The sequence below is a fragment of the Hyperolius riggenbachi genome, chromosome 9 (assembly GCF_040937935.1).
Source record: "Hyperolius riggenbachi isolate aHypRig1 chromosome 9, aHypRig1.pri, whole genome shotgun sequence".
NCBI classification, from domain to species: Eukaryota; Metazoa; Chordata; class Amphibia; order Anura; family Hyperoliidae; genus Hyperolius; species Hyperolius riggenbachi.
In genome coordinates, this window is record NC_090654.1 from 3,981,594 (window position 1) to 3,998,001 (window position 16,408).

General features: G+C 50.6%; 1 protein-coding gene across 1 annotated transcript in view; it reads left to right on the top strand.

Annotated features, from left to right (window-relative positions):
* The first annotated feature begins 1,212 nt into the window (after positions 1-1,212).
* LOC137532374 (uncharacterized) overlaps positions 1,213-16,408 on the top strand; it is a 36,295-nt gene continuing 21,099 nt past the window's right edge. The window contains exons 1-2 of the mRNA XM_068252806.1: positions 1,213-2,767; positions 5,298-5,535. Coding sequence (XP_068108907.1) covers positions 1,215-2,767; positions 5,298-5,535 — 1,791 coding nt within the window. The 5' untranslated portion in view covers positions 1,213-1,214. The remainder of the gene's footprint in view (positions 2,768-5,297; positions 5,536-16,408) is intronic.

The following is a 16,408-nucleotide window of genomic DNA, read 5'->3' on the forward strand; positions in this document are numbered from 1 at the left end:
CCCACACACTTGTGAGTGAAATATACTGATGGGTCGCTTGGGGCTACTGTATAGTGGATGTGATTGCTATAGGGAACTGATGTGTCTGTATGAGCTATAATGCACTGTTTGCTTACTGTGATGCTGATTAAGTAATCATAGAGCAGCTGCACAGGTTATATGGTTAATGTCTCTAAGGGCCCTTTTCCACTAGCGCGTTTGCGCTAGCTGAATCGCAAAACCGCAAACCGCTAGCGATTTTACAATCGCTACGGTTTGCTTTTTAACATAGGAATCGCGGTAGGTCATTTCCACTACCGCGATTCGTTTTTTACTTAATCGCGATCGCGCCGCGGAGCGACTTTTGCCGCGATTTTGCTATGCAGTGCATAGCATAGCAAAATCGCGGCCGCAAACGTCGGGGGAATCGCCGGTTTTGCGATTCAGCAATCGCTAGCGTTCAGCGTGAACGCTAGCGATTGCAGGTGGAAAAGGGCCCTTATAGGAAAGTTATACTTGTTATGGAGAATGTATTGATGAATATAGATGTGTATTCATACGTAATAATAGGATATACTGTCACAATCCTGTAACTCCAGACTGATAAAGACATGTGCTTGTTCATATCAGAAAATGTTCAATAAACGCACTTCTGATTTCACCCAGCCCGCTCCCTGCGCACATTGGAATTATTAACCATACTTTCAGCATATGTGCAACACAGACTGTGCCTAGTTTAGACCAGGAAGCTAGTGCTGTACAGTGGGAGTGTAATCCAGTATGTCTCTGTGCTGTTCCCCAAAAAAACTCAGCTTTAACTACACTCAGTGGCGTAGCTAAGGAGCTTTGGGCCCCGATGCAAGTTTTACAATGGGGCCCCCCAAGCACTCTATACATAACGATTAATACGGCACACCAAAACCTGCCAATGGCAACTACAGTGTCAGAGGTGCAAGAAGGGGATGGGGAGCAGTTTGTTAATAATTACCACTATTTAAAGGATCTTTAGAAGTGTTTTTTATGAGCACAGGACCAATAGACAGCTAATACTGTAGTTGAGGGAGGGCCCTTCAGGGCCCCTCTGGCCCAAGGGCCCCGATGCGGTCGCTACCTCTGCACCCCCTATTGCTACGCCCCTGACTACACTCCTCCCCCAGGCAAATAATAAGTAACTGGTTGTTCTGGATTCTGAGAATCAGAGACTTTCAGTTTCGTTTCCTCTCCTGCTGCCAGCGATGGCGTCTGCTGATCTGAGCGAGGAGCTGGAGTGTCCCGTCTGTCTGACCATTTATACTGATCCTGTAAACCTGAGATGTGGTCACAACTTCTGCCGGGTCTGTATTGATCGTGTGCTGGACTCACAGGAGGGGTCTGGAGTTTATTCCTGTCCTCAGTGTAGGAAGAGGTTCAGAGACCGGCCTGGACTACAGACAAACATTGCTCTGAGGAACATAGCAGGGCGTTTCCTGTCTACTCAGCCAGATCAGGGGGAGGCCGGAGTCCGTTGTACTTACTGTGTGGACTCTCCTGTACCTGCTGTTATGTCCTGTCTGCACTGTGACGCTTCTCTGTGTGATAAACACCTGAGAGTCCACAGCAAGGCACCAGAACACGTCTTATGTGCCCCCACCACCTCCCCGGAGACCAGGAAATGCTCCGTCCATAAGAAGATCCTAGAGTATTACTGCACTGAGGATGCCTCATGTGTCTGTGTAACCTGCACTCTGGCTGGAGAACATCGGGGACACCAGGTGGAGACACTACAGGAGGCCTCTGAGAAGAAGAAGAAGAAGCTGTGGAATGATCTGCAGAAACTGAGGGCAGAGACAGAGGAGGCTGAGAAAAGAGTCCAGAATCTGGAGGAACTCAGGAGAAAAGCACAAGAAAAAGCAGATGGTGAAGCAGAGAGAGTCACTGCCCTGTTTAGAGACCTCAGGAGACGGCTGGAGGAGCTGGAGGAGAGAGTCCTGAGTGACATCACAAGACAGGCACAATGCTATGATGACATCATCAGGCAGTTGGAGATAAAGAAGGCGGAGCTGTCCAGGAAGATGCGTCACATTGAGGAGCTGTGTCACATGACTGATCCACTGACTCTCTTACAGGAATCAGACACAGGTGACTTGTGTGACACGGAGGACAGACATGATAAGCAGCTCCATGATGGAGGGGATCTGGATGTGGCCGGCATCTCACACACATTACACACAGGACTGGCTGATATCATGTCTGGGGTAACTGGGGGGATCTATATACAGCCTGCAGACATATTACTGGATGTAACCACAGCTAGTAATTATCTACATATGTCAGATGACAGGAAAACTGCATCCTGGTCAGATATAGAGCAGAACCGCCCAGAAACACCAGAGAGATTTCAGTGGCCTCAGGTGTTGAGCAGCCGGAGTTTCTCCTCAGGGAGACATTACTGGGAAGTGGATGTTGGGGGATCAGTATGCTGGGTAGTCGGGATGTGTTACCCCAGTATAGCCAGGAGGGGATGGGAGGAGTCAGTGATTGGATGGAATAACAAGTCTTGGGGTTTGTGCAGGGGGGGTAATCTGTACTCAGTTAGACATGACAGGAAAGTGATCCTGTTACCTGATGGGATCCCTAGTGACAGAGTCAGGATAGATCTGGATTATGAGGCCGGGCAGATCTCCTTTTATGCCCTGTGTGACCCCATCAGACACCTCCACACCTTCACTGCCACCTTCACTGAGCCCCTCCATGCTGGGTTATATGTACGGGGAGGTTGTATAAAGATATCTGGGGGGAGTCAGGGGGTGTGAGAGCTCCGCCCACTGGTGACATCACAGGGAGAGGATTGTGATTGGCTGATTGTCCTGCCAGTAATTACTAGCTGTCTGTGATTTCCAGGGACAATTCCTGGTTTCTGTCCAGGCGTGGACTGGCGCGGGGGGGGCCGGTGTAGTTGTAAATTAGCTATGAAAATCAGCAGCTCCGCGGCCACTGGATTCAGCCCCGCCCACAGCTGTTTCCTGTGGGGCCAGGGAGCAGGGCATTGGCTGAGAGCTCCTGCTTCTCCCGCCATCCTCTCTGGTGCACTGTGTGTGTGTGTAGGCTCCGCTAGTGTTGGGCGAACAGTGTTCGCCACTGTTCGGGTTCTGCAGAACATCACCCTGTTCGGGTGATGTTCGAGTTCGGCCGAACACCTCATGGTGTTCGGCCTTTTTAGTTCGGGTTCGCCCGAACAGCTCAATGCCCAGCCGAACAGGCCGAACAGGGCCCCTGTGCGGCCGAACAGGGCCCTGTTCGGCCAAAAACTGCCCCCCTATGGGGTCGCAGGCATAAGGGGGGAGGGGTGTCGGAAATTCCCCCTACCCCCTCCGCTAGCGCTCCCCCCTCTGCCCGCTTCCCCATACAAAAATTTTCCGTAAAGTTCAATAGTACCTTCAGTGGCTGGCTGGCACTGTGGTGTGAGTGAGTAGGAGGAGTCCGAGTAGGACGCGTTGAGGTCGGGCAGCGGTAGTACCCTTGTGGTACTTCCGCCCTTTCTCTGACCTCACGTCCTCTGCATACGAGGGTACGCGTCACGCGTACCCTCGTATGCGTCATCACGCAGAGGATGTGAGGTCAGTGAAAGGGCGGAAGTACCACAAGGGTACTACCGCTGCCCGGCCTCAACGCGTCCTACTCGGACTCCTCCTCCTCACTCACACCACAGTGCCAGCCAGCCACTGAAGGTACTATTGAACTTTACGGAAAATTTTTGTATGGGGAAGCGGGCAGAGGGGGGAGCGCTAGCGGAGGGGGTAGGGGGAATTTCCGACACCCCCGTGACCGGGGCATGCTCCCCCCTTATGCCTGCGACCCCATAGGGCCCCCAAAAGCGGGATGTTCGGGGGAGTTCGGGGTTCGGGCCGAACATGCCGAACATCTGGCCCATGTTCGGCGAACGGACCCGAACCCGAACATCCAGGTGTTCGCCCAACACTAGGCTCCGCCCCCCCCCCCCCCCCCACACACACACACACTGTCCCCACTGTCTGCACTAGAGGATCATATGCCTGGCTGCTCTGTATACACACATGGGGAGAAGCAGCCAGGGCTATCAGCATAGCTACCAACTGTCCCTTTTTCGGAGGGACAGTCCCTTTTTGGGAGCCCTGTCCCTCTGTCCCTCTTTCACCCTCATTTGTCCCTCTTTCAGGACTTTGTCCCTTTTTCTAAGTAAATATATATGTATTTCTATACTAAAAATGTGTTTGATTGACTCTAAACTTTATTCCCATCCTTTAAATTGATATATTACTAATTTTAAAATGTTACTATGAAGGAAAATGAACCAGGATAGAAAGGACCAGTGTGGTTTGAATTATAAAACAACATATGTTTCTTATGAAATCTTTATGGTATGCGTGACTAGAGGCGTGTTGAGGGCGTGGCCAGGGGTGTGGCATGGGCGTGGCTTAAGTGTCCCTTTTTCTCATCTCAAAAAGTTGGGAGGTATGCTATCAGTGCAGCCAGTTCCCCAGTGCAGAAAGACACCACACTGCACTGGCTGCACTAGAGGATCAGATGCCTGGCTGGGAATTCCTTCTGCTGCATGCCTGTGATTGTCTGACACCCCCTCCCCCCCCCCCCCCCCCCACACACACACACTCCACAGCATTAGGTGGCCTCTGTTTCCTCTCTCCCTCTATAGAGGCACCACATCTCCCAGCAGGTCTCTCTCCCCAATCGAAGCACTAAAGCTGCCAGCATGCCCTTCTCCTCCATAGAGGCACTACTGCTCTGAGCATGCCCCTCCCCCCTCTATAGAGGCACCACAGCCCCAGCAAGTTTTTCCCCTATAGAGGCACTACTGTTCCCAGCAGGCCCTTCTCCATAGAGGCACTACTGTTTCCAGCATGCCATCCCCCTCCATAGAGACACCACAGCCCCAGCAAGTTTCCCACCTGCCCTATAGAGGCACTAAAGCTACCAGCATGCCCTTCTCCTCCATAGAGGCACTACTGCTCCCAGCATGCCCATCCCCCTCCATAGAGGTACCGCAGCCCCAGCATGTCCCTTTCCCTCAATAGAGGCACCACAACTCCCAGCAAGCCCCTCCCTATAAGCACCATGGCTCCCGTCATGCTCCTTCCCTTCCATAGAGGCACCACAGGTCCAAGAATACCCCTCCATATATTGTTGGGTTGTTTCCCAGGGCCCCACAGCTGGTTGCTGGGCCCCACTTGGTCTCCCCAAATTGAATAGTGGACCCCCTGAGCTTCTGCAGTGTATTCATAGCAGAGGCAATCACCTGTCCAGCTGGCGCGCTCATCTTTGTGCTAACGTCTCCATCCTCACAGGCGCCTCATCTCAGTGACCCAGCGGCACATGGGTGTGTACATGCCACCAGGTCACGGAGATGAGGCACCTGCAAGGATGAAGTACACAGATGGAGGGAGCCTGCCGGCCGGACAGGTGAGTGCGCTCCTCATCTCAGTGACCCAGCGGCACATAGGTGTGTACATGCCACCAGGTCATGGAGATGAGGTGCCTGTGAGGATGAAGCACACAGATGGAGGGAGCCTGCCGGCCGGACAGGTGAGTGCGCTCCTCATCTCAGTGACCCAGCGGCACATAGGTGTGTACATGCCACCAGGTCACGGAGATGAGGCACCTGCAAGGAAGAAGCACACTGATGGAGGGAGCCTGCCGGCCGGACAGGTGAGTGCGCTCTCATCTCAGTGACCCAGCGGCACATAGGTGTGTACATGTCACCAGGTCACGGAGATGAGGCACCTGCAAGGATGAAGGAGGGAGCCTGCCGGCCGGACAGGTGAGTGCGCTCCTCATCTCAGTGACCCAGCGGCACATAGGTGTGTACATGCCACCAGGTCACGGAGATGAGGCACCTGCAAGGATGAAGTACACAGATGGAGGGAGCCTGCCGGCCGGACAGGTGAGTGCGCTCCTCATCTCTGTGACCCAGCGGCACATAGGTGTGTACATGCCACCAGGTCACGGAGATGAGGCACCTGCAAGGAAGAAGTACACAGATGGAGGGAGCCTGCCGGCCGGACAGGTGAGTGCGCTCTCATCTCAGTGACCCAGCGGCACATAGGTGTGTACATGTCACCAGGTCACGGAGATGAGGCACCTGCAAGGATGAAGGAGGGAGCCTGCCAGCCGGACAGGTGAGTGCGCTCCTCATCTCAGTGACCCAGCGGCACATAGGTGTGTACATGTCACCAGGTCACAGAGATGAGGCACCTGCAAGGATGAAGTACACAGATGGAGGGAGCCTGCCGGCCGGACAGGTGAGTGCGCTCCACTGCAACTACTCTACAGGTGCACCAGGGGACCGTTATTCACATTGAAAAAGGCCTGGAGAGCCCTAGGGGTCAATCTAATACTATATGGAGGAGGAGAGGCATGCTGGGAGCTGTGGTGCCGCTATGGAAGGGGAGGAGCATGATGGGAGCTGTAGTGCCTCTATGAAGTGGGAGAGGCATGCTGGGAGCTATGGTGCCGCTATGGAAGGGGAGGGGCATGCTGGCAGCTGTAGTGCCTCTAGACAGAGCATGGGGGGGGGGGGCATGATGGGAGCTGTGGTGCCGCTATGGAAGGGGAGGAGCATGATGGGAGCTGTAGTGCCTCTATGGAGTGGGAGAGGCATGCTGGGAGCTATGGTGCCGCTATGGAAGGGGAGGGGCATGCTGGCAGCTGTAGTGCCTCTATAGAAGGGGAGGGGCATGCTGGCAGCTGTAGTGCCTCTATACAGAGCATGGGGGGAGGGCATGCTGGGAGCTGTCTGCAGTTTGACCCTATGGCAACAAAGCATGTGGTTAGCCCGGTGTTGGATCCGTCTTTGGTCGAATATGTTCTTTCAGTATACGAGCATTATGTGGGCGAGTGTATCTGTACTGGGCATGTGCAAGTAACATCCACACATGCCCAGTCCGATGAAGTGCTTTTGCATGACGGAAAAGAGCCATGTACAAGTACCTTAGTTCTACTGGGCATGTGTGGATCTCATTTGCGTATGCCCAGTATGGACACGGTCAAGCTTGCGCACTGAAGAAACCTATGTGACCATTTCCCTGTACTGTCATTGCTGTCAGATGGGGTATTGTGAAATACTGAAGGGAGGGGGACAGGCAGTGTGGCTGCATTAAGGCTGGTACACACAATGCAATTTCTCATCAGATCCACGGGTCGAACTGATAATGTCCGGCATGTCTGATCTGCTCCCGATCGAGAACAGGATCGATTTTTTTTTGTAGTACTAATCTGAAAATCGATCCCATTCTTGAATGGGAACGGATCAGACATGCCGGAAATTATTAATTTGACCCATCAATCTGACGGAAACTAGCATTGTGTGTTTTATGAAGCTCGTAGCACCTGCTTCATTTAGGGATACTGAGCACCAATGAATTAAGGGGCTGGGGTGGCTGCATTATGCACCATGGCTGAGGGGACTCTGGCTGCACCCAACACTGCACTGAGCAGAGGAGGAGACACTCACTGCTATACTACTGTGCTCGCCTGTATGCAGAGTAGCAGCACAGCAGTCTCAGCACACTCACTGCTATACTACTGTACTCCCCTGTATGCAGAGCAGCAGCTCAGCACTCTCAGCACACTCACTGCTATACTACTGTGCTCCCCTGTATGCAGAGTAGCAGCACAGCAGTCACAGCACACTCACTGCTATACTACTGTACTCCCCTGTATGCAGAGCAGCAGCTCAGCACTCTCAGCACACTCACTGCTATGCCACTGTGCTCCCCTGTATGCAGAGTAGCAGCACAGCAGTCACAGCACACTCACTGCTATACTACTGTACTCCCCTGTATGCAGAGCAGCAGCTCAGCACTCTCAGCACACTCACTGCTATACTACTGTGCTCGCCTGTATGCAGAGTAGCAGCACAGCACTCTCAGCACACTCACTGCTATGCCACTGTGCTCGCCTGTATGCAGAGTAGCAGCACAGCAGTCACAGCACACTCACTGCTATACTACTGTGCTCCCCTGTATGCAGAGTAGCAGCACAGCAGTCTCAGCACACTCACTGCTATGCCACTGTGCTCCTGTATGCAGAGTAGCAGCTCAGCACTCTCAGCACACTCACTGCTTTGCCACTGTGCTCGCCTGTATGCAGAGTAGCAGCACAGCAGTCCCAGCACGCTCACTGCTATGCCACTGTGCTCCCCTGTATGCAGAGTAGCAGCACAGCAGTCTCAGCACACTCACTGCTATGCCACTGTGCTCCCAGGGATGCAGAGTAGCAGCTCAGCACTCTCAGCACACTCACTGCTATACTACTGTGCTCCCCTGTATGCAGAGTAGCAGCACAGCAGTCACAGCACACTCACTGCTATACTACTGTGCTCCCAGGGATGCAGAGCAGCAGCACAGCAGTCACAGCACACTCACTGCTATACTACTGTGCTCCCCTGTATGCAGAGTAGCAGCTCAGCAGTCTCAGCACACTCACTGCTATGCCACTGTGCTCCCCTGTATGCAGAGTAGCAGCACAGCAGTCCCAGCACGCTCACTGCTATGCCACTGTGCTCCCCTGTATGCAGAGTAGCAGCACAGCAGTCCCAGCACACTCACTGCTATGCCACTGTGCTCGCTTGTATGCAGAGTAGCAGCACAGCAGTCACAGCACACTCACTGCTATACTACTGTGCTCCCCTGTATGCAGAGTAGCAGCACAGCAGTCTCAGCACACTCACTGCTATGCCACTGTGCTCGCCTGTATGCAGAGTAGCAGCACAGCAGTCCCAGCACGCTCACTGCTATGCCACTGTGCTCCCCTGTATGCAGAGTAGCAGCTCAGCACTCTCAGCACACTCACTGCTATGCCACTGTGCTCGCCTGTATGCAGAGCAGCAGCACAGCAGTCACAGCACACTCACTGCTATGCCACTGTGCTCCCCTGTATGCAGAGTAGCAGCACAGCAGTCTCAGCACACTCACTGCTATGCCACTGTGCTCCTGTATGCAGAGTAGCAGCTCAGCACTCTCAGCACACTCACTGCTATGCCACTGTGCTCGCCTGTATGCAGAGTAGCAGCACAGCAGTCCCAGCACGCTCACTGCTATGCCACTGTGCTCCCCTGTATGCAGAGTAGCAGCACAGCAGTCTCAGCACACTCACTGCTATGCCACTGTGCTCCCCTGTATGCAGAGTAGCAGCTCAGCAGTCTCAGCACACTCACTGCTATGCCACTGTGCTCCCCTGTATGCAGAGTAGCAGCACAGCAGTCCCAGCACGCTCACTGCTATGCCACTGTGCTCCCCTGTATGCAGAGTAGCAGCACAGCAGTCCCAGCACACTCACTGCTATGCCACTGTGCTCGCTTGTATGCAGAGTAGCAGCACAGCAGTCACAGCACACTCACTGCTATACTACTGTGCTCCCCTGTATGCAGAGTAGCAGCACAGCAGTCTCAGCACACTCACTGCTATGCCACTGTGCTCGCCTGTATGCAGAGTAGCAGCTCAGCACTCTCAGCACACTCACTGCTATGCCACTGTGCTCCCCTGTATGCAGAGTAGCAGCACAGCAGTCTCAGCACACTCACTGCTATGCCACTGTGCTCGCCTGTATGCAGAGTAGCAGCACAGCAGTCTCAGCACACTCACTGCTATGCCACTGTGCTCGCCTGTATGCAGAGTAGCAGCTCAGCACTCTCAGCACACTCACTGCTATGCCACTGTGCTCCCCTGTATGCAGAGTAGCAGCTCAGCAGTCTCAGCACACTCACTGCTATGCCACTGTGCTCGCCTGTATGCAGAGTAGCAGCACAGCAGTCTCAGCACACTCACTGCTATGCCACTGTGCTCGCCTGTATGCAGAGTAGCAGCTCAGCACTCTCAGCACACTCACTGCTATGCCACTGTGCTCCCCTGTATGCAGAGTAGCAGGTCAGCAGTCTCAGCACACTCACTGCTATGCCACTGTGCTCCCCTGTATGCAGAGTAGCAGCTCAGCAGTCTCAGCACACTCACTGCTATGCCACTGTGCTCGCCTGTATGCAGAGTAGCAGCTCAGCACTCTCAGCACACTCACTGCTATGCCACTGTGCTCCCCTGTATGCAGAGTAGCAGCTCAGCAGTCTCAGCACACTCACTGCTATGCCACTGTGCTCGCCTGTATGCAGAGTAGCAGCACAGCAGTCTCAGCACACTCACTGCTATGCCACTGTGCTCGCCTGTATGCAGAGTAGCAGCACAGCAGTCTCAGCACACTCACTGCTATGCCACTGTGCTCGCCTGTATGCAGAGTAGCAGCACAGCAGTCACAGCACACTCACTGCTATGCCACTGTGCTCCCCTGTATGCAGAGTAGCAGCTCAGCAGTCTCAGCACACTCACTGCTATGCCACTGTGCTCCCCTGTATGCAGAGTAGCAGCACAGCAGTCTCAGCACACTCACTGCTATGCCACTGTGCTCCCCTGTATGCAGAGTAGCAGGTCAGCAGTCTCAGCACACTCACTGCTATGCCACTGTGCTCGCCTGTATGCAGAGTAGCAGCACAGCAGTCACAGCACACTCACTGCTATACCACTGTGCTCGCCTGTATGCAGAGCAGCAGCTCAGCAGTCACAGCACACTCACTGCTATACTACTGTGCTCCCCTGTATGCAGAGTAGCAGCACAGCAGTCTCAGCACACTCACTGCTATGCCACTGTGCTCCCCTGTATGCAGAGTAGCAGCACAGCAGTCTCAGCACACTCACTGCTATGCCACTGTGCTCGCCTGTATGCAGAGTAGCAGCACAGCAGTCTCAGCACACTCACTGCTATACTACTGTGCTCCCCTGTATGCAGAGCAGCAGCACAGCAGTCTCAGCACACTCCCTGCTATGCCACTGTGCTCGCCTGTATGCAGAGTAGCAGCTCAGCAGTCTCAGCACACTCACTGCTATGCCACTGTGCTCGCCTGTATGCAGAGTAGCAGCACAGCAGTCTCAGCACACTCACTGCTATGCCACTGTGCTCGCCTGTATGCAGAGTAGCAGCACAGCAGTCACAGCACACTCACTGCTATACTACTGTGCTCCCCTGTATGCAGAGTAGCAGCACAGCAGTCTCAGCACACTCACTGCTATGCCACTGTGCTCCCCTGTATGCAGAGTAGCAGCACAGCAGTCTCAGCACACTCACTGCTATGCCACTGTGCTCGCCTGTATGCAGAGTAGCAGCACAGCAGTCTCAGCACACTCACTGCTATACTACTGTGCTCCCCTGTATGCAGAGCAGCAGCACAGCAGTCTCAGCACACTCCCTGCTATGCCACTGTGCTCGCCTGTATGCAGAGTAGCAGCTCAGCAGTCTCAGCACACTCACTGCTATGCCACTGTGCTCGCCTGTATGCAGAGTAGCAGCACAGCAGTCTCAGCACACTCACTGCTATGCCACTGTGCTCGCCTGTATGCAGAGTAGCAGCACAGCAGTCTCAGCACACTCACTGCTATGCCACTGTGCTCGCCTGTATGCAGAGTAGCAGCACAGCAGTCTCAGCACACTCACTGCTATGCCACTGTGCTCGCCTGTATGCAGAGTAGCAGCACAGCAGTCTCAGCACACTCACTGCTATGCCACTGTGCTCGCCTGTATGCAGAGTAGCAGCTCAGCACTCTCAGCACACTCACTGCTATGCCACTGTGCTCCCCTGTATGCAGAGTAGCAGCTCAGCAGTCTCAGCACACTCACTGCTATGCCACTGTGCTCGCCTGTATGCAGAGTAGCAGCTCAGCACTCTCAGCACACTCACTGCTATACTACTGTGCTCCCCTGTATGCAGAGCAGCAGCACAGCAGTCTCAGCACACTCCCTGCTATGCCACTGTGCTCGCCTGTATGCAGAGTAGCAGCACAGCAGTCTCAGCACACTCACTGCTATGCCACTGTGCTCGCCTGTATGCAGAGTAGCAGCACAGCAGTCTCAGCACACTCACTGCTATGCCACTGTGCTCGCCTGTATGCAGAGTAGCAGCACAGCAGTCTCAGCACACTCACTGCTATGCCACTGTGCTCGCCTGTATGCAGAGTAGCAGCACAGCAGTCTCAGCACACTCACTGCTATGCCACTGTGCTCCCCTGTATGCAGAGTAGCAGCACAGCAGTCTCAGCACACTCACTGCTATGCCACTGTGCTCGCCTGTATGCAGAGTAGCAGCACAGCAGTCCCAGCACGCTCACTGCTATGCCACTGTGCTCGCCTGTATGCAGAGTAGCAGCACAGCAGTCCCAGCACGCTCACTGTTATGCCACTGTGCTCCCCTGTATGCAGAGTAGCAGCACAGCAGTCTCAGCACACTCCCTGCTATGCCACTGTGCTCGCCTGTATGCAGAGTAGCAGCTCAGCACTCTCAGCTCATCCAGACACATTGCTGGAGGAGGCAAGACTGTCAAGCACCACCGCTGCACCACTACTCTGTTTATACTGGAGGAGAGGAGGAGGGTGACCACTAGAGCACTATATGTGCTTTTGGGGGCGTTTGATTAGCACTTTCTGAGCGCTTTTTAAAAATCACTCCCATTCACTTTCATTAAAATTGCGGTAAAAATTGCAGCGATTGCAAATTTTTACGCGATTTTTACAGCGTTTTTAATGAAAGTGAATGGGAGAGATTTTTAAAAAGCGCTCAGAAAGCGCTAATCAAACGCCCCCCAAAGCGCTTATAGTGTGGATCCGGCCTAGGGCAGCTAGATGAGGATAGGGGACCACTAAACAACCAAACCAGAGCCTACTGTAAAGGGCAGGGGGGACTACAAGATCACTAGGGAAACCTATCTGGAGATCGAGGGACCATAAGACCGCCAGGGAATAGTTTGAAGGAGATTTTTTAGTATTTATAAAGCGTCTACATCTTTTGCAGCACATAGTACATAGTCATGTCACTGACTGTCCTCAGAGGAGCTCACACTCTAATCCTACCATAGGCATTGTCTAATGTCCTACCATATTATTATTATGTATTTATATAGCACTGACATCTTCTGCAGCATATTACAGAGTACATAGTCATGTCACTGACTGTCCTCAGAGAAGCTCACACTCTAATACTACCATAGTCATAGTGTAATGTCCTACCATATTATTATTATGTATTTATATAGCACTGACATCTTCTGCAGCATATTACAGAGTACATAGTCATGTCACTGACTGTCCTCAGAGGAGTTCACAATCTAATCCTGCCATAGTCATAGTCTAATGTCCTCCCATATTATTATTATGTATTTATATAGCAATGACATCTTGTGTAGCACATTACAGAGTACATAGTCATGTCACTGACTGTCCTCAGAGGAGCTCACACTATATTCCTACCATAGTCATAGCATAATGTCCTACCATATTATTATTATGTATTTATATAGCACTGACATCTCCTGCAGCACATTACAGAGTACATAGTCATGTCACTGACTGTCCTCAGAGGAGCTCACACTCTAATCCTACCATAGTCATAGTATAATGTCCTACCATATTATAATGTATTTATACAGCACTGACATCTTCTGCAGCACATTACAGAGTACATAGTCATGTCACTGACTGTCCTCAGAGGAGCTCACACTCTAATCCTATCATAGTCATAGCATAATGACCTACCATATTATTATTATGTATTTATATAGCACTGACATCTCCTGCAGCACATTACAGAGTACATAGTCATGTCACTGACTGTCCTCAGAGGAGCTCACACCCTAATCCTACCATAGTCATAGTCTAATGTCCTACCATATTATTATTATGTATTTATACAGCACTGACATCTTCTGCAGCACATTACAGAGTACATAGTCATGTCACTGACTGTCCTCAGAGGAGTTCACAATCTAATCCTGCCATAGTCATAGTCTAATGTCCTACCATATTATTATTATGTATTTATATAGCACTGACATCTTCTGCAGCACATTACAGAGTACATAGTCATGTCACTGACTGTCCTCAGAGGAGCTCACAATCTAATCCTACCATAGTCATAGTCTAATGTCCTGCCATATTATTATTATGTATTTATATAGCTCTGGCATCTTCTGCAGCACTTTACAGAGTACATAGTCATGTCACTGACTGTCCTCAGAGGAGCTCACACTCTAATCCTACCATAGTCATAGTCTAATGTCACTACCATATTATTATTATGTATTTATATAGCACTGACATCTTCTGCAGCACATTACAGAGTACATAGTCATGTCACTGACTGTCCTCAGAGGAGCTCACACTCTAATCCTACCATAGTCATAGCATAATGTCCTACCATATTATTATTATGTATTTATATAGCTCTGGCATCTTCTGCAGCACTTTACAGAGTACATAGTCATGTCACTGACTGTCCTCAGAGGAGCTCACAATCTAATCCTACCATAGTCATAGTCTAATGTCCTGCCATATTATTATTATGTATTTATATAGCACTGACATCTTCTGCAGCACATTACAGAGTACATAGTCATGTCACTGACTGTCCTCAGAGGAGCTCACAATCTAACCCTACCATAGTCATATGTCTAATGTCCTACCATATTATTATTATGTACTAGCTGATTGCCCGGCGTTGCCCAGGTATGTATTTGGCTAGTGTTGGCTCTGCCCACTTTTCCTAACCCTAACACATAATTACTTAATGACCAAGTTTGTGAGCTTTGCGGTCTTTGGCATCAATAATTTGCAATGAAATAAAATAAATCTGATTGGATGTGGCTCCACCCCTTTTCTGAATTTGAACCCAGATCACCCAATGGCCAAGTGTACCAGGTACAGGTGATTAACAGTGCAAGAATAGCAGCAATTAGATATTCCCCTTAAAAATCAATAAGCGGATTTTGATTGGCTTTTATAGGCTTCACCCACTTTTCTGAATATTAATCCCAGTCACCCAGTGACCAACTGTGCAAAGTTTGAGAACACTGCCATTAACAGTGTAAGAATGGCTGCATTTTACATTTGCGCAATGAAATTTGTATTTTTCTCCACCCACTTATTTCCCTACTATTTCTAACCCTAACACACAATTACTCAATAACCAAGTTTGTGAGCTTTGCGGTCTTTGGCATCAATAATTTGCATTGAGATTAAATAAATCTGATTGGCTGTTTGTGGTTCCACCCCTTTGTCTGAATTTGAACCCCAGTCATCCAATGACCAACTGTACCAGGTTTAAGGCTTGTGCCATTAACAGTGCAAGAATGGTAGCAATTACATATTCCCCTAGAAAATCAATAGGTGAATTTTGATTGGCTTTTGTAGGCTCCACCCACTTCTCTGAATATTAATCCCAGTCACCCAGTGACCAACTGTGCAAAGTTTGAGAACCCTACCATTAAAAGTATAAGAATTGCTGCAGTTTACATTTTCTCAGTGAAATTTGCATTTGTCTCCGCCTACTGATGACCCGGCATTGCCCGATTATGTATTTTGCAGGTGCTGGCTGCGCCCACTTTTCCTAACCCTAACACACAATTAATGAATTACTCAATGACCAAGTTTGTGAGCTTTGCGGTCTTTGGCATCAATAACCTGCATTAAAATGAAACAAATCATATTGGCTGTGTGTGGCTCCACCCTGTTTTATGATTGGAAACCCCAGTCACGCAATGATCAACTGTACCAGGTTTGAGGCTTGTGCCATTAACAGTGCAAGAATGGCAGCAATAAAATATTCCCCTGAAAAATCAATAGGTAATTTTTGATTGCCTTTTGTAGGCTCCACCCACTTTTCTGAATATTAACCCCAGTCACCCAGTGACCAACTGTGCAAAGTTTGAGAACCCTGCCATTAACAGTGTAAGAATGGCTGCTGTTTACATTTTCCCAGTAAAATTTGTATTTGTCTCCGCCCACTTATGACCCCACGTTGCCTGCTTATGTATTTGGCTGGTGTTGGCTGTGCTCACTTTTCTAATCCTCACACACAACTAATCAATTACTCAATTACCAAGTTTGTGAGCTTTGCGGTGTTTGGCATCAATAATTTGCATTGGAATGAAACAAATCTAATTGGCTGTTTTTGGCTCCACTCCCTTTCTGAAATTGAACACCAGTCACCCAATGATCAACAGTGCCAGGTTTGATGGTTTGTGCCATTAACAGTGCAAGAATGGCAGCAATGTAAATATTCCCCTAGAAAATCAACAGGTTAATTTTGATTGGCTTTTATAGACTCCACCCACCTTTCTGAATATTAATCCCAGTCACCCAGTAACCAACTGTGAAAGTTTGAGAACCCTGCCAATAACGGTGTAAGAATGGCTGCAGTTTACATTTTCCAGTGAAATTTGTATTTGTCTCCGCCCCCTTTTTGGTTATGGGAATAAAAAGTATCCTATACTTTATTCCAGGTAATGTACTATGTGTGTGCCAAATTTCATTCAAATCCGTTTAGCCGTTTTTGCGTGATCGAGTCACAAATATCCAAACTTTCCCATTT